At 35.4% G+C, this 23,699-nt stretch overlaps 3 protein-coding genes and 1 non-coding gene across 4 annotated transcripts; 2 read left to right on the forward strand and 2 right to left on the reverse strand.

Moving 5' to 3' along the window:
- The first annotated feature begins 12,154 nt into the window (after positions 1–12,154).
- LOC103433525 (uncharacterized) lies at positions 12,155–15,332 on the forward strand. Its single transcript, XM_008371790.4, has 6 exons — positions 12,155–12,620; positions 13,195–13,282; positions 13,861–14,042; positions 14,340–14,400; positions 14,497–14,545; positions 15,055–15,332. Exons 1-5 carry the CDS (start codon positions 12,495–12,497, stop codon positions 14,511–14,513), a joined length of 474 nt encoding a protein of 157 aa, XP_008370012.1. The 5' UTR covers positions 12,155–12,494; the 3' UTR covers positions 14,514–14,545; positions 15,055–15,332.
- A 2,114-nt stretch (positions 15,333–17,446) lies between these two features.
- Positions 17,447–19,506, reverse strand: LOC103433527 (uncharacterized). Its single transcript, XM_008371792.4, has 2 exons — positions 17,972–19,506; positions 17,447–17,660 (listed from the first exon to the last, which is right to left on the reverse strand). The coding sequence occupies exons 1-2, from the start codon at positions 18,309–18,311 to the stop codon at positions 17,644–17,646; spliced, it is 357 nt and encodes a 118-aa protein (XP_008370014.1). The 5' UTR covers positions 18,312–19,506; the 3' UTR covers positions 17,447–17,643.
- Positions 19,312–19,383, forward strand: TRNAP-AGG (transfer RNA proline (anticodon AGG)). The gene has a single exon. It is a non-coding gene; the product is annotated as a tRNA-Pro (tRNA).
- A 133-nt stretch (positions 19,507–19,639) lies between the features above and the next one.
- Positions 19,640–23,276, reverse strand: LOC103433526 (rop guanine nucleotide exchange factor 7-like). The gene is made up of 7 exons (XM_008371791.4): positions 22,477–23,276; positions 22,086–22,202; positions 21,802–21,956; positions 21,354–21,428; positions 20,984–21,274; positions 20,549–20,905; positions 19,640–20,457 (listed from the first exon to the last, which is right to left on the reverse strand). Exons 1-7 carry the CDS (start codon positions 23,090–23,092, stop codon positions 19,951–19,953), a joined length of 2,118 nt encoding a protein of 705 aa, XP_008370013.1. The 5' UTR covers positions 23,093–23,276; the 3' UTR covers positions 19,640–19,950.
- Between the last annotated feature and the right edge of the window lie 423 nt (positions 23,277–23,699).

Raw genomic sequence — 23,699 nt, forward strand, 5'->3', positions numbered from 1 at the left:
TGAAGTGCGACTACTGTGGGAACATGGGTTTAAATGAGCTGGGGGTCAGGATTGGAGATCATGAACTACCAAAGAGCGAACGCTTTCGCTATCTTGGACCTGTCTTGCAAAATAACGGAGGAGGATAGAGATCTCAACCATAAAATACTTCTTGGATGAATATAGTGGAAAAGTGCATCAAGTGTGTAGAATATTGGGTGGTCAAACATCAACACATAAAAAAAAAAGTGTAATGGATATGAGAATGTTTCGTTAGATGTGTGGGCATACGAGAAGGGACAAGATTAAGAACGAGGATATCTGAGGTCAACTAGGAGTAGCCACACTTGACGATAAGATGAGAGTTTGGACACATGAACCGAAGACGTATAGATGCTCTGGTTAGAATATGTGACTATCGGACAGAGGCTCAGGGCAAAAGGGGTAGAGGAAGTCCTATGAAGTATTGGAAAAAGACTCTAAAAACATATGGAATACTTGGAGCTAATGAAAGACTTGGTAAGAGAATCTAAAAAGACATGAAGTACTTGTAGCCAATGAAAGACTTGTAACAAAACTAAGCGCAATAACATGCTATGATTTATAGAGATGACCCCACTTGGTAGAGTAAGGCTTTGTTGTTGTTGTAAACACAATGCAATGCCTCATTGAACTAAGTAAGACAATGTCTTACCTTTGAAATGAAATAGATTAAAAAAAAAGGTGACGTTTAATAAAAAAAAGTGATCGATGAATCGGTTAATTCACAAGTCAAAACAAATGCAACTATGAGAAGAAACCATAATTACTCATAAACTAAAGCTTAGTTGATTGTCAAGGAAAACTGGTGTCCGAATACATTTTCCTTTTTCGAGAAGTTGATTAAAATGATCATTTTAAACTCAATTACTAAACTAATCGTAAAATATTAACGACATATGATGAAATAAAATATTGATTACATACTGAAAATTGATTATTTAAACCTTTAAATACGTTATGCGTGCTGTTCTTGAAGGCCCAATTAGAATAAGATCAGATTAAGTGGTTTAGTCCAAAACAATAACAAGGCCCACGTCCCCCACCAGTTTCAATTTTGCACACTTGGTTCTAATCGTGGCAAAATATCATAAAAGCACGACTGCAAATAGTGCCTTATGCCTGCCTTCATTTGATCAAGAAACAAAAAGGACTTGTAGTTTAGTGCAGGACAGATGACAAAAATTTCCATACAAAGTTTGTAATTGAAGTGTGACGTGTTCAAGGGCTAGGAACATGAATAACGCAGTGAACGTGACACCTGATAGGGAGCTCATGATTTTTATTTTATTTTTAGCCGAGTGAGGAAAGAAGGATTATAATGATAACTCCTTTGGCAATACATGTTCGTTTGGGCAATATTTCTTCAACCATTTTTAATTGAGAGGTTTTTTAAGAAAAATTTGCTGCATTGATCGCAAAAATTAGTGTCTGGCTACTGGTACTTTATTATATATTGAACTAAACAGTATTTAAAAAAACAAATGAATTACCAATTTAATCTCTGAATTATTAACTTAGTAAAAATTAGGTTCCTAAATAATTTTTTTAGAAAAAACAGTCATTGAATTATAAAAATCTACCAATTACATCCCTAATATTATATTCGAAACTACTATATTCAATTTTCCATCATTTAAGTCATGTTACTTACATGTGATACACATTCGATAGTAGATTGGTACTTTTACATAAAAAAATAGTGTATGAAGTTAACTTTGGAGGGTAAATTAGACGTTAGATTTGCAACCTATATGAAATGTTAAGGGCTTATAGGCGAGAAAATGACAGTTTTACACTCTAAAGTGTGTTAAGTGACTTAAGTTGACAAAAAATTGAATATAATAGTTTTGAATATAATAGTATGGATGAAATTAGCAATTTTTAATGAATTTAGAGGACTTATTTTATCAAAAAAATAATTCAAAGACCTAATTTTCACTAAGGTGATAGTTCATGGACTAAATTAGCACTTCACCCTTTAAAAAACGGTTTGGTTATAATATTTATAAGTACTTAATACTATCACCAGATGATGGTTAAATGCTTTTTAAATGTCCTTACAACACATCTAATTGTGAGATAAGGATAATATTAAGTGATTGTCAATGTGAGAACGTGATGAGGACAAAGTCCCACATTGATGAGGGACCAAATCATGTAAGGATGTATAAGAGGTTGTACTACTTCCCATATCGTCAATTGTTTTATGGTGAAACCCCAACTTTCTCCGTAGTATCAAAGTAGGTTGACCCACGTGTGAAGCCCAATGGCCACACTTGCACAATGTCACCATGTTTGTGCTGTTCACGTGTTTGGCTTTAAAATTCGCCACACGTTAGAGAACATGTGAGCAAGGTTCTAAAAAACACTAGGCGCTAGTCAAGCAACGGGCAAGGGCCTAGTGCCCAGGCAGCTAGATGGGGCCTAGGCAGCTAAGGCGGGTGCCTAGGCGTCCTAGATGGATTTATGTAAATTTAATATATATCTTGTAAATAAGTGCCTATTTACACTTAAAAATATATATGCTTGTATGGATAATAAAAGAATGATAAAATGCAAAAATTGAAGTAGAAGAATACACAAAGTACACCAATACAACAAGTTCAATATTTAAAAAACAATAAGCATATAATCATAATGAGGAGTATACTTGGATGATAAACTAAATTCTTCTTGTTCATGATCCTTGAACTGGATTGGACATTGATTAAATTATTTAACCTTGTTGTATCTAGTTTATTTCTTTTCTTTGTATGTATCCCCTCAAAAGTGCTCCAATTCATTTACAATTGGATGAACTTGTAGTCAATCCATCCTTTGCAAATTAGGTACACCATTTCCATAAGTATACCACCATGAAACTAAAAAAGAAAAAAGCACACAATTAATAATATAAAAAAAATAAAAACCAAACCACCTAGGTGCCGCCTAGCCCGTCGCCTAGGACCGCGTAGCCCACCTAGGTGCCACTTAGGACCACCTAGGCAGCCACTTAGCTCTAGACCAATTTTTCAAAACGATTTGTCCTAAATTGCAGTTGGCCTTCACTGCCTAGGCCGATTTTTAGAACACTGTGTGTGAGAATGTGGGGACACAGTCCTACATCGGTAAGGGACCAAACTCTGCAAGGGTTTATAAGAGGTTAGGCTACTCCCCATATCACCAAATTTGCCACATGTGAGAGGGTGTGAGGACAAAGTTCCACGTTGGTGAGGAGTCAAGCCATGCAAGGAATTATAAGAGGTTAAACTACTCTCCATATTTCTTCCATATATTATGTCATCGATGACTCCACTTCGGTACATTGAATTTGAATGTTCTTTAAAAATTGGCTACAATACTTACTGAAGAAAATAGGGGTTCTAGCATAAAACCAACTGATATTATAGAGAGTAGGTCAACCTCTTATAAGCCTTTGTTCCCTCACCAATGTGAAATTTTTCTTCACATTCTCACACGCTCTCTTACGTGTGGCAATCTTGAAGTACAATATATGGACAATATAAAGGAGGTAACATGGAGCCTGTGTGGCTATTAAACTTTACAGTGGGCCAATCTGCTCTGATACTATGAAAAAAGTTGAATTCCACCATAAAACAATTGATAATATAGGAAGTAACCTAATCTCTTATAATCTCTTGCATGATTTAGTCTCTCACCGATATGAGACTTTGTCTTCACATTCTCATGGATGGCATGCAAGAAAAGAAAGAATTGGAGGGTGGAGACAAATCCAAAATTAGGACCCTACTTTAGAACACGCAACACGCGACCCTTGCAGGGACGTATACGTTATAGAAAGAGAGCTTCTTATGTGGGGTAAATGAATTCATGTTCTTAACGTGGCTCTTTTGAATTTTTGCAGTTACTTTTTCTCTCCTTTTTTCTTCTGTTCTTATCCATGAGACGGTACAGGCTCATCTGATTGCCTGATTGGCTGCTAGCCATGCCGTTTTATGATTGTTCTCCTCGTAATCAGATGTCGGTGTTACAATCTTATCCACATCTCTTATGATCACTGATTGCATGTTTATGCAGCTCACATAGGCTTTTATTAAATCTGTGGACCTCTATTAGATATTGTTTGAGATCTTGTTTGAGATCACAAAAGTTAAAACAGCAGTTATCAGAGTTAAATCTAAGATTTTCTACTACAAATAAAATACGTAAAGAACGAAAATATCATTAGACCGTGTTCCGTAGTACCGTGCCAAAATGCCATTTCTATTATAACAACATTAATCAACTGGTATAATGATAAATTTCTTTCCGAATTACAAGATGTTCGAAGTTCGAATCTCTAACCCTAAATGATTACAAAAGGCTATATTACATTATCCATATACTTCTCTTGTGATGGATTTAAGCAGAAGGCCAATACTACCGTCATCTAAACTACATATTAATGAAACTTTTTTTTTTTCAACTAAAAGTGCGTGAAAATACATTTTTGTGTTCTATTAAAACAAAAATATTAAGGGCAGTAACGTAATTTTATAAAACAAAATTTTGCTATTTTTTTATTTAAGTCTCGCCTACAGGTGATTTTATCATTTCTAATTAGAAAGAAAAAAAAAACCTCTCTCCTTCTTTCCCAATTCCGAAGTTCTTTTTCACTCTCTTCCTCTCTCCTTCAAGTTTAAAAACAAAAATAAAAAATTTCACACACTTTGTATGTCAGGCATATACTAGTGACTATAGTATGAACTGTATGTACATTTAATTTATAAAAAAATCAATGAGATACACGAGAGGCTTACGCGATCGTTACGAAAAAGAAAATATTAGGCGCTGATGTGATCATATGCAAAGAAGTCATATGGGCAAAGTAATTTGCTTGACTAAAGGCGCCAAGAGAAAATACTGAAGGAAACAAACAAAAGGGAAGTTGGGACTTTTTCCGTGCAACTATATGAAATTAGTTGGGACTTTTTTCCCTCCTCCAACCCTTGGGTTAAAAGCTAAATTTTTTAGCCCAGAAACATCTTTTCTGCTCAAACCCTTCTGGCCTAAAATTTTAGTCCGGAATTATTAAATAATGAACTTAGGCTAATTTTTTTCTTAAATCAATTTAAAAAAAAATAAAATAAATATGTAGACTATTGTAAATTAATTTTATAAACATTTTAATCTAAAAAAAATTAAATTCTGATAAATATTGAAAAATCATTAAATTTTTCACAAAGCAAGCTTTCAACTTTCACCAACCTTAATTAATAAGACATAAATTTAATAAAGTACATAAACCACATAATAAACAACATAAACTTAATACAAACAACAATTAATAAACTTAATTAATAAAGCACATAAGTATTTATTGAGTTTTGTGTGGATGTTTGAACAAATACATAGGTATTTATAGAGTTTTTGGGTAAATTTTATGTTAAATAAATTTATTTAATTATTTTAGCCGTTGGATTTTAATTTGGGCCGTTAGATCTTTTTTTTACCGTTAAATTTGAGTATATTCAATCTCAACCGTTGGATTCAATGTATTTTAAAATAACATATTTTTTAAAAATGAAATTTGAATCTGGACCGTTGGATCAACCAACGATCCTTAAAAGATGGCCGTCAGATGCGGAAAAGAGCCGTTGGGCTTGGGCAAGTGGGCGACGTGGCCCTGACGCTGGGGTCCCATGCTGTTGGGACGTGATGGCAACCAGCCCACGTGGGGCGCGTCCGCGAGTGACCGGGCCGAGACTGGCCCAAAATCAGGCGAGTCCACGCGTGTTTGGGGGGAATTTGGCCCAACTTTAGCATTTGACTGTTAGCTCAATGTTTTAGCTTGGGTTGGGTGGTGTTTAGGGGGAAATTTTGGGGGGAAATTTGGCAAATAGCTCAGGGTTGGAGTTGGTCTAAAGCCATAAAAGATGTAGCTATTATTTGAAATTTTAGGTTTTCCTACAAAATCGCCTAACTATAATACAAACTTTCAAGTTGATTATTTAGTAACATAAATCTAGGTTTTCATTATTGGCACTTGTAAAGATTTATGTTGCACTAAACATATGGAAATATAAAAAGAAAAACACACTTCCTTGATATGAGTGATTTTTTTGTGTGCCAATAATAGCTCTCAAATTTTGCTGTATTTTAGTGTATCTATATAATAAGAATTTTAACTGTTAGATCTTGATCAATGAACTAACTAAAGATTTAACGGCTAAAAATTCTGATGTATAAAACATCCGGATTCAAGAAATACATTTTTTTACAAATAATGGCATTAGTGGGTTAATTCTTAGTTGTTGAGGAAAAAGATTGGTAGAGATCAAATTCGCACCAAAGTGTACAGGCATGATCTTTTTCTTAAACTATGATACCATCCTGCAAATACTTTACATTATATCAAAAGTGATTTAGATTTGAAAATTAATTTACAATACTTGTTTCCTTCAATTTTTTTTGTGGTGGTGGTCATCAGCCACAAACTCAAGTCATAATCTTATAAACTCAGGTCATATGGATTAGATTTGGGTCTGGATAACCTTCCTAATTTAGGTTTATTTTCTTTTATTGCATTACGTGTGTAATAAACTAATAATTATGATTAACATATTCTTCTCATTTTTTTTTCTTTTGATAGAAACATATTTGTCTCATGGTTGGATGGATTCAATGAACTTTACCTAAGATTTTGTGTGAAACTTAAGCGGATTCCTGCATGGTAAATTATTAAGAATTTTCCACACGTAATTTGTCACAACCAAATCTTACTCATCCTCTTTTTTTCCTAAAAAAAGAGGGTAACTATCACTAAATATACGTACTGAATGATTTTTGTTGAAAGAAATGTTAAATGAATTTTTTTTTAAATCTTTTTGAACCTGCCAATTTAAAAAAAAATAATAATCCAAAGGATAGTGGTTTTCTAACTTATACCATAAAATTACGTACTGATATAAATATCAAAGATGACACTCATGATAACATTCAATAGGTACACAATCTAAATAGACTTCAACAAAATATACAATGTCAACTTAATCAAACTAGTTGTCCTCGTACTGATGGGTTTGAGGGTGAGAATGCATGAGAATAAGCAAAGAAACATATCTAAGTCTTGAAATCATCTACACCTAACTCATATAATTGAGATAGATGACATCTGAGAAATTTTACGTACGAAACCTACAAAACAATGAACAGGAGACACTATATGACAATGAGCAGCGCCGACACAAGAAGCTAACAATGAACCAACTAGAGTCCATAACAATTTTGTGCTCAGCACCATTAGCAAAGATTCCATTTGTAACAAACTGATGACATGCCAAACAAAATTAAAATGCTCACTATAGAAACTCACAAATTAATAAACCTTGTCAAAGAGGCATTATTGACGAAGAAATGAAAAATAGATATGCTGCAATTCATGAGAAGATGAAGGAAGAAGGCTTAAAGAAGGAGAGGGGCTGCCACTCCAGCCCTAAACCGGAGCAAAAGGCCAGTGGCTATGAATTTTGCATATTCAAGGTTTCCTAAGAGGAGGAGAGATAAGAGAGGGGCTGGAGTTTTTACTAAAATTGTTCGTGTAGCTTGGTTAGGAACTCAAAATACAATTGTACTGAAACAAAATCCACATTAGTAATTCAATACTTTTCAACGCATCTACTGCGATTCCTTGATTTCTTATAGTGGATTGGAATAATTGTTTATGGCGTCTTTTTTTATGCATTTTATTTGGAACCTGGATTGTCTGCCTTCCCCATCCCATGCCCTTTCAATGCCCTCATATATTTTATGGTCACGGTTAAATTACGTTAACATTTTATATTGATTTTTTATAGAAATAATAAGGCAAAAAGCAATAAGAATATAAAATGTTGACGTGACTTAACCGTGACCACAGAAATAAGAGAGCATGAAAATGATATGAGATGAGGAGAGCAGACAATCCAAGTGCTTTTATTTGTATCCATAATTATCGACAAGGTAATTAGATTGCATACTTGAACCTCTATTTGGTAGGTAGTTATGCTTATCATTAATGGTCCACGATTTCAATTTTTATTGTCTTTGCCCATCCTCGTCACATTTCATTTCATCTTATTATTTTTTATGATTGTCTCTTTTTGCGGGTTTGGCCCGCTTTTAATTGGTTAATCTGTGTAATTTTTTTGTTAACATAAAAATAAAAGGGAGGATGGATGGGCGTGAGGTTCTTGAGTGTACTAGAAACGCTTTTGCAAATGCAACTCATTTGTGAAAAGTGAATGTTGTGTTATGTCTTCAATAATGAAGTTTTATTTTTGGTAATGATGAAGCGTAGAATCCAAAGGTTTAAGGGTTCAGTGGAACTGCTTTTAAAATGATTAAAATCGATTTTTATGAAAAATATTTTTGAATTCAATATTTAATCATTTTAAAAGCATTTTTCAACGAGCCCTAAGTGGACTATAATAGTGTTTTTTCCACTTGCATTTAAGTTCAAATTCCCCCATAATACATATTTGTATGAAAATTGATTTTGATGTACTCTTTCTTCTTATGTGCGTCTTTGAATTAAGGAAAACTAATGAAAAGGGTTTGAAAACTTCGAGTTTTAATGATAAGGACAAAATAAAAGGTAAATTGAATAGTACCAAGATTGACTTTTTAGTGTAAAAATGTGATTTTTCGTTAAAATGAACAGTACCGGATGCTTTCGTTAAAGTTCCTTTTGAATTAGTGTGTACAGAGAAAGACAAAAGTGAGTGAAAATCAAATTCTTCTGTAATTTTGGTTTTCTTACCGACAAAAAAGAGAGAGAAAGAGATCATGAATATTAAAAAAGGAAGTTACTCGGTTTGTGTGGTCTACCCACAAATTGCCAAGTGAAAAAAAACGAGTGAATGATATTGTGAAAGAACAAACGAATGAAAGAGTGAATGATTCATTTGTATAGAAAGGTGACAATCCATGTGGCCTAAAATTGAACACACGTACATCATGCGGCGACCCTCGGTTGTACACAACGCGATCGACGACGATGACGACGCCGACTGGATCTCCTGCCATGTCCCATCTCTCATTCCTCGACTTGTGATGTCCTCACTTGCTCCTTGTGGGGTGCTCGTGGCCCCTCGTCCCATCATCAGATTTCTAATCAACTCAACTCCACTACTTACATATCAAACCATTATTAAACACTAATAGTGGATGTTAATTATTAAACACTAATACTTTCTTCAAACATATCTTGTATTAGTATTACTATGTCGATGACTGTATATGCAAACTTTCTTATCCGACAGAACGAATCACAAAGATTGAATATATTTTTTCTTACAACAAGACGTAATGTACATTTTATTGTTTATATTTCACCTCCAGATCACTCATATTAGCAATATTTAGGGCTCGTTCGGTTTTGCTTTTATCAACTAGTATTTGTTGTGTATGACCTCATGGTGCCACTAAATGCTAGACAAAATCATGTATCGGCAAATTGTGCCATCTCTTGGCAGGGATCGGTAGACCTTGTGCACACCGCTCGGCTAACCTCATCAAGCCATACGTTTCTTGGCATGTGCCATGTGCTTGATCAAATGTCTAAATAACCTCGTCATAATGACTTTTTTTTGCCATAATTAAGAATGAAATTACTATTATTTAACTTAACACAATGACCGTATAGGGTACAAAATCCTAAATTCAGTAGTGAGTGGCTTAGGCAACATAGTACAATAGATTGCCTAACAAGAAAAACCAACTCTTTTATCATGTTCTTCAAAGAGAGATGCTAGCATCTTTCTCATTTGAACTTTCTCGTTCTATCTTCTCAAATCTCTTTCTCATCTTGCAATGTTGTTGATGATCAGAACCGACTACTATCTAGATGGCCCTTTAAAGATCAACCTTTGTAAAAAACAACCAAATAAGAAATCGTTTCATTGTTTGATTAACGTTATCAAATTTATGAGTTTACTTGAAAAAGATGGGACATGGATCCTCTCCAGATTCATTGGTCCTAATCCACCAAATCCTATAATCCGGACTATTGAAATTTGATCAAACAACTAAAGTTATTATAACTTTTAAAGTGGACCCCTGTTTGTAACCGTTTGATCAAATTTCAAAAGCCCAGATTACGGAATTTGGTGGATTAGGACTAATGGATCCGGAGATGATCCATGTCCAGAAAGATGGTTCGTGTATTTATTAGATAATCATCATATGAGTAAAATATTTCAGATTTAGTTATTTTTTGTGCATAAATAGATAGTTTTGATCAACAAACAACATTTCATGGTAAGAAAAAGAGTAAGAAAGTAAAATGAAAATATACAAATGAGAAAATTCCTAGCAATTCTCTTGTTCAAATACTCATCATGGTATACAATGTTCTATAACTTCCAACTTCCAAACTCCAAATCCAAGCTTATAAAAAACAGGGGAGGGGAGAAGAAGACCCATCTATGTTTGGTCCGACAAGATAATAAGATAAGGTGGCTGTCTCATTTTCTTTATGCACCCTACCCTTAACCCTATTTATTGTCCAAAACAAGCCTAAAAGAGTACGTTGCAAAAAGTCAAATATGGGTCTGGATAGGCTAGCGTTGTTACTATCCACAGGGTATTCGAGGCAGTAAAAGGTTGGGATTTATTTGAATGGCTCACAACGATAAAAAAAAATTCAATCTATTGAAAACACGATTCAATACATTATGTGTTATAATACAATTATTAATTTTTTATTTTAAATTTTTAACTAATTATATAATTACACTTGATGTATTTAACGGTGTGCCCTACACTCATATGCTAACATTTCTCTTCACAACGACGTCACCCTGACCACTTGGCGCAAATCTGTAACTTCTCTTGACAGGTTGGAGGATGAAGAGAGAAACAATAGAAAAGCACAAAATAAAATTAGATAAAACAAACCGACTAATATTATTGTCTAGTGTTGTTTTTCTCTATTATAAGTGAAAATTCCATGTTTAGTTTACAGGAGTAATCATGACGTATTATACTTGTATTTAGTGAGGATTCTCGCTAGATCTTTTTTGGATCTCATGTAACATCCCACATCACCCAGGGGAGTGATTCTTAAATGTATATTCTCATCCTTACCTAGCACGAGGCCTTTTGGGAGCTCACTGGCTTCGAGTTCCATCGGAACTCCGAAGTTAAGCGAGTAACGCGCGAGAGCACTCCCATTATGAGTGACCCACTGGGAAGTTGCTCGTGAGTTACCAGAAACAAAACCGTGAGGGCGTGGTCGGGGCCCAAAGCGGACAATATCGTACTACGGTGGTGGATCGGGCTCGAGAAGTGGTCCGTCCTGGGCCGGGATGTGACATCTCAGAAATCTTCAAATCACATCCGCTCATCGTACATCGTGTAATCAGAAATTATTGTAAATTAATTTATTTAAAATTGAATATAAACAGTACCTAACAAAAACTGACCGTACAATATACGATGAACAGATGTAATTGAAAGATTTCTAAGATCCTCATAAAGAGGATTCAACCAGGATCCTCACTCACTCGTATTGATTTCAATCCTAGTTGTCTCGGCTCAGCCCAGGTCAATTCCTATACCGTTGCAATAGATTGTCCATGTTCACTGAAATGTAGAATATCTTTTATAAATAAAAAAAGAGGAGAAATATTTACGATTATGAGCATGAAGAACGTAGCCATGTGATGTATCATTTAATATGTTGAAATATAAGTATAATAATATTACGTGAAAGTGCTTTAGAAAATGCCGAAGTATTGCTCCAAATGAAGCGAGGTGCAAGGATAGAGGAAAAAATACAAATATTTTTTTGGTATTTTAGCTAAAATAATCTAAAAAATTAGCACTATTAATTATCATTAAGTGAAGGGGTTAGTTTGACAAAAATACCCTTCAAAATGTTCACATTTGACAAATTTTTCATAGAACGACAAAAATAAAGTGGACAAACTCAATATCACTTTTATCGATTTATATTGTCTGGAACTAAAATAAAAAGTATCCCAATTTTAACCACCATTTTAACTAAAAAAATATTTTTCTTAATTGGCAAATCATTCCAAAATTTAAAAATAAAACCAAAAATTAAATTAAATAAAAAAATACTTAGGAAAATTCGAAAAGGGTAGGCGTCGTCTTTGGCTTATAAAATGGGTGGGAGCGACGGTTTCGTATTTTAACTGAATAGAGGTTTTGAATTTTGATCTTTCACGTGCCTCTCCCTTTCCTCACTGTCCTTTATTTTCCGATTCTATTTGCTCTCTCTGTATCTATCTATCTATCTATCTATCTTGCTTTCCTTCTGTTTTGTTTCGCAGCAAAACGAAAATAATAATCATCTTCCTGCGGTTTTTAACTTTCTTTTTTTGTTAAGCTTCGTTTGACGGTGCTACTTTTCAATATTTATATACACCCCCCACTTATACATATATCACCCTATATATACACCTTGACTCTGCTAATAAATAAAACAGAGAGCGAGAGAGGTTTAGGTTTCTTATAGGGAGAGAGAAATGGAGGGAAGAAAGCAAACTGGGTCGTCGTCTTCTTCCTTCACTTCTGAGCTTTTCGGATCGAAGGAGTCATCTGCTTCTCCTGGGATTTTTGGGGCCATATTTGCGCCTCCCTCCAAGGATTTGGTATTATTGCTATTATTCCCCTGTTTATTTTTCTGATTTTCCGAAATTCTTGATGGTTTTTTTCTTATTGTTTTCTTATTATTCAATTGGGTTTTGGTTTTTATCTCTGCATTTTTGAATTTTTGACAATTCTTGCTGGGTTTTGTTTAATGGAAAATGGGGTTCTGTTTTTTCATTGAATGCTTAAAGCCTTCGCCTTTGTGTCATTTTACAATTTACATTGTTTTGGGGATGTTTTTACAACTTTCTCTCGTAAAATCTTGGTGGGGTTTATCTATATTTTCTCCCAAATTAGGTGGAAACCCTCAATTGTCATCTGTTTTCTGAATGGATGATAACATTATTTTATTAATGAAAGGGTTTAGAATTATAAAAGTTGTATCTGTTTGTTCTTTTGAATGGATTTTGCTTTATCTCTCCTCTAAACTTTTGCTCTTTGAATCTCTCTCTCTCTCCCTCTCCCTCCTGACTGACCCTTTTATTAGATTAATAGATTCTGTAAAGTGTGTGTATATATTTGTTTATTTTTCTGCTGTACCATTTTCTGAGCTGAATTGTGATGTTGTTGATTCAGGTGTTAGGGAGGGAATCTGTGCATTCAGAATTCACTGGGAAAAAGCTCTCGGATGAACCATTGCACTTCACGCCCGGAGATCAGCCAGGTTTGCATGCTTTTTCTACCTTTCATCTGTTGTTTTTCTTTTGTTATGGCCAAAGTTTTGTATTTTTGTATTTTTTTTTTTTTTTTTTTGCTGTTTAGTTTAGATTGCTGCTTTCTGCATGCCAGGCATAAACTGGGTTAACCTATTATTTATAAACATCACTAGGGGCCTTTGGCCAAAAGTACTTCTGGGTTGTACAGTATATGGAAGTTCTTTCTGTTTATTATGAAAGCACTTGAATTTTTATTTTTTCAACGTGCTTCTAAGAAAAAAATTTCTAATGAAAAAGCTCGTGAGCATAAGTGATTTCTAGAGAAATATATATTTAGTCAATCTGCCTTTATACTTTTTAAAGGCCTCCATACTTTACCTTGGAAATAGAATTTTCCTTATGCACTACTCATTCTAAAGTGAAACTTTTGCTTATTTTCTGTTAAAAAAAAAAAGTTTATCTTTGGGTTGCCTTTTTTTTTTTAAATTTATTTGTACTCGCAGACCAAATTCTTGGTTTTTAAAGTATGAATTGTGTGTTTGGGAAGTGTTTGATTGGGATGGATACCGTTTTGTTGCCGCTGCAGATGGTGCCTCTAAAGAGAGCGAAGGTGAGAGTAAGAGCATATCAAATAAGGACATAATAAACTCCATCTATAGGGATCAGAGAGTGCAACAACCTTGCCATCTCAGTTCGTCAATCTATTATGGTGGCCAAGATATTTATTCTTACTCCCAGAGTAACCAGAGCCCTGAATATAACTCTACGGTGAGCGTTTTTCTTTGTTATGTTACGTTTTATGCATAATCCAAGAACAAATAGAGTAATTGTAGAAATTCTGCCTTATCATCGGGTGTACTGTATGTCTGTATCCTTTTGTGGTGGGACATAACAAGTGACATGATGAGAGAAATTGACACACGGGTGTGACACGCTAGATTTTATCTTGTGTGGCATGTTATGTCAGGGGATGTAGCAAGTTGTACAAAATTACTATATAAATAAGGACTTTTCATTTAGATTAAGGCTGTTCTTAATTGGGGGATTATTTCCTGATTATTTCAGTACAAGAAAGATGGGACCGAGGATGATTCGGGAAGTGCTTGTAGAGGAAACTGGTGGCAAGGTATAAATTATACTGCATTTGTTTACTGGAGAAATCTGTATGTACTGTTCTCAACTTCTGACGTCGTTTCTTCTTCCAAATTATCCATCTCTGCAGGTTCCCTCTATTATTAAGTGCTCCTTTGCCGAGGCTTATGCTCGTCAAGGTATTTTACTTCTGAAACATTACTAGGAATCTACCATCCGAGTCTCCAACAATCATTCTAATAATTAATATCTAACTTGACCTATGGACAAATACGCAAGCATACGTTTTAGTATGTACAATATAGACACTTCTTGTTAGTCGCACGTCATCTAGAATTTAAATCCCCGACAATCATTCCATTAATTACATATCTAATTTGACCTATGGACGAATACGTAAGCATACGTTTAAGTATGTACTATCTAGACACGTTCTGTCGGTGGCGCATCGTCTACATTTACCTTATCTATTCCTTTCTTTGATCTCGGTGAATTTCATTTATTAACTTGCCTATTGGTCAATCATGACATTTTCCTTTAGAATCTTACCATATTTACCATAGTTTTTTTTTTCCCTCTTATTAATACGTATACAATGGTTTTTATCACAAACGGTTCATTTAGTTTCTAACTTAACTTTGGCTCTTCACGTTTCAAATTGATCAATGTTGTCCTCTATGCTTTGCAGATATATAGGAAGGAAATAGGGTAGCAGCAGGTGGTTGTGGACAGCTGGTTTGTTTTCCTCAAGACCCAAAACACAGTACTCACATATATATATATATATATATATATATATATATATATATATATATATATATGCACCTTCTTTAGGTTCTCTGTAAAATATGTACTCTCTGTTACTGTAAGGGATGTTTGGTTTAGTGAAATTAACCTCAACTCTAATGTAGTTGAAGATTTGGATGTTATTTTAGTTTTTGTTAAATGAATGGTTTGTACTACTAATTGCATTTGGTTCTCCTTATCTCTATTCTCTTATTTGTTGCTTTTAGGATGGATGGATAGTTTGTAGTCTCTGATCTACTCATCTGTGGTCCATGAAATTTGTTACCCGAGACAGAATCTTACTGACGGGGATGAACCCAAACTGAGCCTATGTTGTACGTGTGGCTGGTTTTTTAAATCACCTCAGTCTCAATGATAGGGTTATCCTCACTAAAAATATGTTCTTTTGTCAAATTTTGTGTATGAACTACCAGTCTGATTGATTTTTGTTGGTGTTTAGTTCACATTTAGTCTTAACAATATAAGTATGATAAAGTTATTCTTTCGTCAAACTGAATATGAATCGATAATCTGATTGATTCTTGTGTGAATGTGTAGTTCGAATTCATTATGGTAAGATAAGTACGACAAGAGAAGTAACCTCGTCTTTCACTCCACCCAATTCCTCGTATTCACTTCGTCGCTTTAAATGGTAAAAAAGAAATTGGGTATTTGGATATCCACTAAAACAATACGACAATTTATGTGGAAGAGGTTAATCATTACTGTAGCGTCATATTATCTTTATCTTTTATATATAAAGCCAAGGACCTAATGAATAGTGTTTTGGTGTCACAAACTATACAAAAAAACAATTTAAACGAAAATATTCCTCAAACAAAAAACTTCAAAAGCAACTTAAAATAATTCATCAAATATGACAGGGGTATTTTCATCATTTTAACAATGTTTTTAATAATTAATTTTTTTTGTACATTTTTTTAAATAAGTAGTACCTTACCATAGGCTAGTAATAATGTGATTCAACAAGTTGTTCATTAAATATTATTTTCCCTATTTTTAAACATGTTCAAACATCTTAAGCGGCAGGTAATGCCGGTTATAAAAAAGGTCTTTCGCACGCAGATAATAATGTGATTAAATTAGTTGTCAAATGATTGTTCTTTTATTTTTTTTAACAAGCGATATTATCTACACTAAGAGGAAGGGAGTTGGATTAGCTTCACAATAGGCAAGCAATAATGTGATTCAATCAGTTGTTTATTAAATATTATTTTCTCTATTCTTAATATAAATTCAATAGAGACCGATTTTATTATGTGGATTCAACTACTTTATTTGGTTAATGAGAGGTTTCTTTTAATATGATATAAGATTATTCATTTACTTCAAATATTTGACTTTTCTTTTGTCAATTTACGCGTATAAATACATTTAACAGTGTAAGTTGTCTATAGCACACCGTAATTCAAAAAATATCATCACACGTGTGCATGAAGGCTAATTTTAGTAATGCAAACCCCTTATAGAGAAAAAATTTTACCCAACATTATATTATTGAATCGAAAAAGAATGACGATGAACCTCTTCCTCGTAAGTCATTTTCAGTCGGATTAAAAGTTCGTTCACTCTCCTAGCTAACCTCAAAATTTAAGATTCCATTTGTTAGTGCCAACATACAAGAAACTGACAAATTAGTCTTCAAGGGCGGTGGTGGTCCATGAAACCCAGGATTATCCTGCTTTCCAAACCGTCTTTTCGATTTCCTATCCCAGCTTTCGATTGGGTCGACCTATCCAAGTAGCAAACCTAAGGAATAGTCCTTATCCCATGTCTGGTGAGACATAGCCTTCACCATGGTCGTTAATTAAGTTCTGGTCGTTAAAGAAGATTGTAGGCGTGGAGGAAGACTCTTCTGCCACGCTTTTACGAAGTTGCTTCTGATTTTGACGTTACAATGAATGTTTTGTCTCCAATTGTCCAAATCCAATCTTTCATTGCAGCTTATGACTAATTCCAATTTCATTAAGGGTATGTTTACTTATCGAAAATGAACGTTTATTGTTATCATGCGTTTGTTTATATGATTTATAAAAAAAATTAAGTGGTACTTGCATTAAAAATCAATTATTTCGTATCTGAACTAAGATATCAGAACACTAACAAGTAGGTAATTAGTTTATCTTATACTTGAACAATCAGAAACCATTATGATTCATGATTTCTCATCATTCTCATTCGAGATTTCTCTCATTCAAATTATGTTAACATATCAATAGAATCCAAGACAACTTAATGTTTAGGTGTAGCACAAAGCAAACAGGTTACAAGGATTCCGGGAAATTGCATATTTTTATTGTACGAGAAGGAAGGATACATATACATGATACGGGCTACTAGCTTTAATTTATTGCCAATTTACAAAGCAGTAATCCTACTTAATTAGTCACACTAGTAGCCAACTACTTCAAATATATTAACCAGACGTACGACTCCATGGCCTAAGCCTTCAACCTTTCCTTACCTTCATTCACGGCAGGGTATAGCCTGCAACATTAACGTCGCATTAGGTCATATTATATTAGTAAAAAATAGTATTAAACACAAAGAAAATTTGTTACTAGCACTCAAACAATCTTATTCTACACTCCAAACTTTTTATATTAGGAAAGAAAAATACACTTGTGAGAAGCGTAGAATGAGATTTTTTTTTGTGCCAATAACACTTCCCAACACACAAAAAGTTGGGTTGTTATTAATAAATCACAGTTTGACAATTACGTAAAAAAATTGTTTTTTATGTTTTGGTAGTTTTTCTGTATGTATCAGATTGAGAATGCCTGTATTTTTGAATTTACCTCCGCACTTGTAACCGACTGGGCGGTTGGCTAAGTTGCAGCGCTTAGGAATGGTTATCGCAACCTCAAGCTTGACGCCAGAGCTCTTGGCGGCGTCAGAAAGCAGGATGGCACAGAGGCAGCTAGTGTTTTGTCCCATCCTCTTGACTATCTGACAGCAACTAGCGGAAACAGCAGCCTTTTCATCTTGTGCGGCATCTGCACAAGGAGCAAGCTTGGCGGCCTCTTCGTCTGGACTAGCTTTTCCACAAGCACTTGCCCCATCAACCCTTTCAATCATAGCAATGCTAAAAACTGCAAGAAACCCTAACACGCAAATAAATTTCACTGCAGCTGCCATTTTTGTGTTGGTTCACAATGCAGAAGTTTGAAGTTAATGAAAAGTTATATCTCACAATTCCACAATGGTGCAATGAAATAATCTGTGTGTGATGGGGTTTTTATACTTGAATCTGAGCAGAAAATGTGGGTTTTCTATTCATCCACTCACTACTAGTGGAAGTGGCACTAGAACCAAATTATTGCTTATTTTTAAGCACTTCTGGGTACAGAAATTGGTCTGAGACATCTGTTTCACTTTGCTCCAATAAAAGACTGGCATTTGATCATTAGAGATTTTGAGATGAAGCGATTACTGACAGTGAGGATCATCAAAAACCCTTGTTGCTGAGACACCTCACCCCAATTCTCCAAAAGCTCCATTACCGACCATGTTCCATCCTCTTCGTATGTGAATACGTGTTGCCAACTACCACACTAGGTTAAACCCAACTACCAACTACCACACTAGGTTAAAACTGTTGAACCACTTCAACGAAAGCAGGTGTACGCATAAGTCCGTTAGTTAAAATATAGTATATCAGCCTATTGCACTCAAGTTCGAATAACCCTCCTTGAATTTTTTTTCTTCAATTAGCCAAATTGACTTGTTTATACAGACATGCAACTAAAATTTCAGTATTATAATTAACAGACCTCCTAACAATTTTAATTCTAGTTCCTTCTGCATGTAGATATTGGACATTTCTTAATGATCAAGGCCTAGTAAGTACTAACTCAAGTGGTTAAGAGCAATTTATCTCTGCATTCGAAATTATGTGTTCAATCTTCACATCACCAACATCGCTTGGATAATAACAATCACCCTCCATCCTCCGGCCAAAGAAAATGTTAGTTCAGAATACTATGATGCAAGAAACAACGATAAATACGTGAAAACCCCTTGAAGAAGAGCTAATTATGGCTCAAAATAAAAAGGCATTTTTCTTAAGGACTTATGTGCAAATTCATAACAGTGGAATAGCTAAAATAGCTATATACCTGTCTTTATCAGCAAAAGTGGGCATTTGGTCTAGTGGTATGATTCTCGCTTAGGGTGCGAGAGGTCCCGAGTTCAATTCTCGGAATGCCCCTTTCTTTTTATCCCTTTTGTAAGTTTTTTTGTCCATGGCAGATGAGATGACTGTATTTTGGCAATTTACCAGTATTTTATACGGATTTATGACCAAAAGAAAGTAACGAATTCATAAATAATAACATAATTATTGTGAAAATTGCCATCATTATTTTATTTTGTTCAGGAAATCCTAGAGCAAAGTCTGCTGATACTGCACAAAGTTGAACACTTTTGCACTGAATTTTATCATATGATTCATCATATCCACAGCATGAGAAAACAATAAGACTTCATATATTCTATCCAAACTAGTGTAAAATGTTTAGTTCTCTCTTTACAACCACTGTTTGATCGAGGTCAAACTGCGACTAGGGTCCGGAACAAACTCAAGACTGTAATACAGGGATGCACATCTAAAACATAAAACACTCAACTCATCACCGTTGCAGACATCTTGTTCTAACGAGAGTCGACAACCTAATGAACCTTCCCCGCTCTCAGATGTCCTCCTATGTCCTTAAAAAACACGCATAAAGGACCTAGTTGAAGTGGCTGAACACTTCTGCATGGTCAGCCGATGGATTCATTCTTCTGTGACTGAGTCTGGTGATCCCGGGCTCCTTGATGCTTTTGTACACTCAAAAGAATCCATTCGCATGTGAGACCCTAGCGTTTCTTGCATTGTGTTTGTTACTGAATCTGGTTTCTCAATTGGATCACTGTAGTCCTTTCCTTTTGCATCGATGCTAAGATAATCAGTCAGGACTTTTTTAACGCCCAAACCACGTTGAGGGATCTTGCCGCTGGTGATGAATGGTGATCTGTCTCCCCTCAGAGGGCTAACTAGCTGTGAGGGTGAAAAGCTTGGCGTGGTGAAAGGTGTTTTGTATGGAGTGCTTGAGATGGGCACCGAGTATTGAGTAGGAGTGCCCTTGTGTGGAATCATACTGACTTTCGAGATTGATGGGAACTGATCAGAATGTCGTGTCAAGTCATCTACATAAAGCAGGTCATCAATGCGTGCCACGATGTTAAATGCCAGGCTCTCCAAAACCCTTGAATAGCTCTCCAAAATGGATTTCCCGACATCCTAGCAGATCAAAATTGACCAATTAAGTACAAAGAAAAAACAATTAGAAGGCACCAATGAGAACAAAGCTTTTTAGTGGTAAAGTCGGAACCTTATTGTGCTGAATCTTGCTCATATCGAGGGCCGTCTGTGGAAGACCAGGGAAGCGTTGCTTCAAGCACATTAACAGACTTTCTGCTCTTTCTGGAAGCAACTCCTTTTTCTCTGCATCAATCATCAGCTCCTTGACCATTTCCCATGATGACTTCGAACCAAATCTGTTCGCAATACTTGTAGGTTTTGGGTTTGCTTTTTTACGCCACATATATATTGAGGCCTCCACTCTATTCGCAATCTCTATGGCTTGATGTTCAGAGGACAAATCAAGGCAATCAAGCAGGCATTCTGCGGAGAACTGATCTGATGTAATGTATCGATAAATAACATCCCCTAAGCTTACTCTTCCATTCTGAAACCAAGTTAAAACAAAAGTTTAACAACTATGTCTTTGTAATCACATATCACAGGTATCTTGAACGTTTCCAACCTTCGGAAGAGATTCCAGATATGATTCGGGGACTTCCATATCTGCTAGAGTAATACTATTGATTGCCATGGCAGCTTTTAATATTTGGCTCGTGCAATCACGCTTGTGCTGCAATTGCTTTCTTGAATTTTCATGGAGTCCACCAGGAGGAACTCGGGGCACAGGTAGCCACCACTTTTCCTCTTGGCGCTGAAATGCTCTTCGGAAAGAGGTTGACCCATCTGCATCTGGGGCCAGAATCCCTTGATCAACATACCAGAATTCCGTATTGTTAAAGCCATCTAAGATTTCCTGCAAGGATTGGCTAAATTCAGAATGGAACTCACAAACTGGATCTAAGTAGCAGGGGAAAAGTTTTTTAGAACCTTACAAGAAGCATGTTATCCAATTTACGAAGGGCAGGGAGATTAACGTAAAGATCTGAGCGCGGTCTGCAAGTCATGACCTGAATTGAAATATATATGAGTCAGAACAATTTCAAGGAACTGATCATTTATTAGCCCCCTAACCCAACGTTTTCATTGCCCTACCCTTTATAGTTGAGGTTGCTTATCAAAATATCATCACGTGATTTATATGAACATAAAAGGCTCTACGCCTGCATTTCTATTTCAATGAACCACGGTTAAAAATAGCGCACGCTTCATTACTGCAATATACTAGGAATTGCTCACTAAAACTCACAATCGAGACTTTTGACCATTCTTTCAGATGTTTGTTGCCACTCAGTACAATATATAAAGCTGAGCCAAGGGTTTCCATATCGAAAGCTAAATTACTATACTATTCTTTTAATCGATGTTGGAATCAGATCGTACCTCCAATTTGCTTCCATCAGGAAAAGTCTGCCAAGAAGGTATCAACTCAACAATATGATCACTCACACAAAGAAGCCATTCCATCTCTCTTCGCCACATCGATTTCTTCTCTTGCGGTAGAGGTTCTAGTCTCCATAGTTGCCCGAATAGGGTAGCTGCAAGAGGGAACCAGAGAATAATAAGAATTAGCATCAGAATCTATAACAAAATTTTCGTTAAACAACGCCGCAAATCAACCAATCCTTAGTGTTAAGACATTGAGAAAATAAAATAAAAGTGCGTACCGCAAAGATTAGTAATGGCATTTGATATAGCCAATGCTGTGCAAACCCCATTTCCACAACCTGACATATCTTCTCCAAGCAGCAATTTCGAAAACCTCTCCTTCATCAACTCAGTCTCTACAATCCCATAATAAACCAAAACCAAATTATGTTAAATGAAAATGCATCAAATTGACATGTAGCTTGGTTGTCAGGCCCATTTCGAATTGTTTATGTAAGTGTTAAAAGTGCTTTTTGACAACTTTAAAAGTGCTTCAAGGTCCTAAAAGCACTTTAAACCCTAAGTAGGTGCTTCTAACAAGAGCATTTCCATCAAAAGCGCTTATGAGCAAAAGTGCTTCCTACAAAAGCAATCCCAGACCAGTTATGAATTGGAGGGGAATAATAATACCTGATATTGTTGACCCTTGTTTCTCTAGTTTCCTATCATCCGAATGGGTTTTCTCCGCCGCTTCATCACCGTTCTCACTGGTGCAATCCGGCGCCTCACCTTTCTGAACGGGCCAACCCAACGACGGCGGCGAAGACGACTCCTCAGAGCTGCTGTGGCTCTGCTCCTCCTCCTGCCCCGTCGTCTCCGACCTCAAAAAATACGAACTTGAACTGCTCTCACGACCCTTCTCCTCAATCAAATCCTCAAAGCTCCCATCTTTATCCAAAGCTTCAGCAAAAAAATCGCCACTTTTCTCCCCAATAACTTCATCTTTCTCCACCAAACCCTCCATCGAAGCTCCTCCTTCGTCACCAAAACCCGGCAAATCGCAGAAAGCAGAGTTGTTCACCACCATACCATCGTACGGAAGCTTTCCTAAGCAGCAGGAGTTGTAGATTCGAGCTCTGCAATGCAAGTTCCGGAGATACTTCGACGCCCAGAAACAGAAAATAGAAAATGGGTTGCGGCTGTTGAAGCTTCTGAAGCTCAGCAATGGCGGACAGAGCTTGAGTTGATGAAATTGTAGGTGGGTTCTTGATTCTCTTTCTTCTTGGTGAGTGAAAGCTCCATCCATGGGGTCTCAACCATGTCTGACAGCGAAAGGTATGATTTTTCCGGAAGGAGGTTCGGTTTATTTATATGAACAAAAATGTGGAGCTGGTAATGATTAATGGAGCTTGCTCAAACACATGAACAGCGAGAGAGAGAGACGCATTTGAACTTTGAAGAGCGTATGTTTCTACCTTTTATCTTCGCATGGTTCGAACTTCGGATTATCTACTTTTTTAATTAACTTTTTGAAAATTATTTCTGTAATAAAAATTAACTAAAATTAATTAACTATATTTCTCACTCTAACACAGATTTTAAAAAAGTTAATCAAACAGGTAAATGATCAGAATTAAAAGTTGAGTTAACATATAGAATGTTTCCATCATCAAACTACATTACAAGATTAAATGAGAATATCTGAATAAGAAAATTGTCAATATATTCTTTTCACAGTACAAAAGATAAATTTTAAACTAAATTAAGAAATTTTTAAACTCGGATGCAAAGTGAGTGAATCCTCTTCAATCAATGTGTTTTTGAATCAGACCTAAACTGCCGGTGGCTCTCTTTCTCTCTGTTAGCATTTGCTCTGTTTTGCTTAAACAAGGATTAAAATGATAAAATGTGTA

Source organism: Malus domestica, chromosome 04 (genome assembly GCF_042453785.1).
Source record: "Malus domestica chromosome 04, GDT2T_hap1".
Lineage (NCBI taxonomy): Eukaryota > Viridiplantae > Streptophyta > Magnoliopsida > Rosales > Rosaceae > Malus > Malus domestica.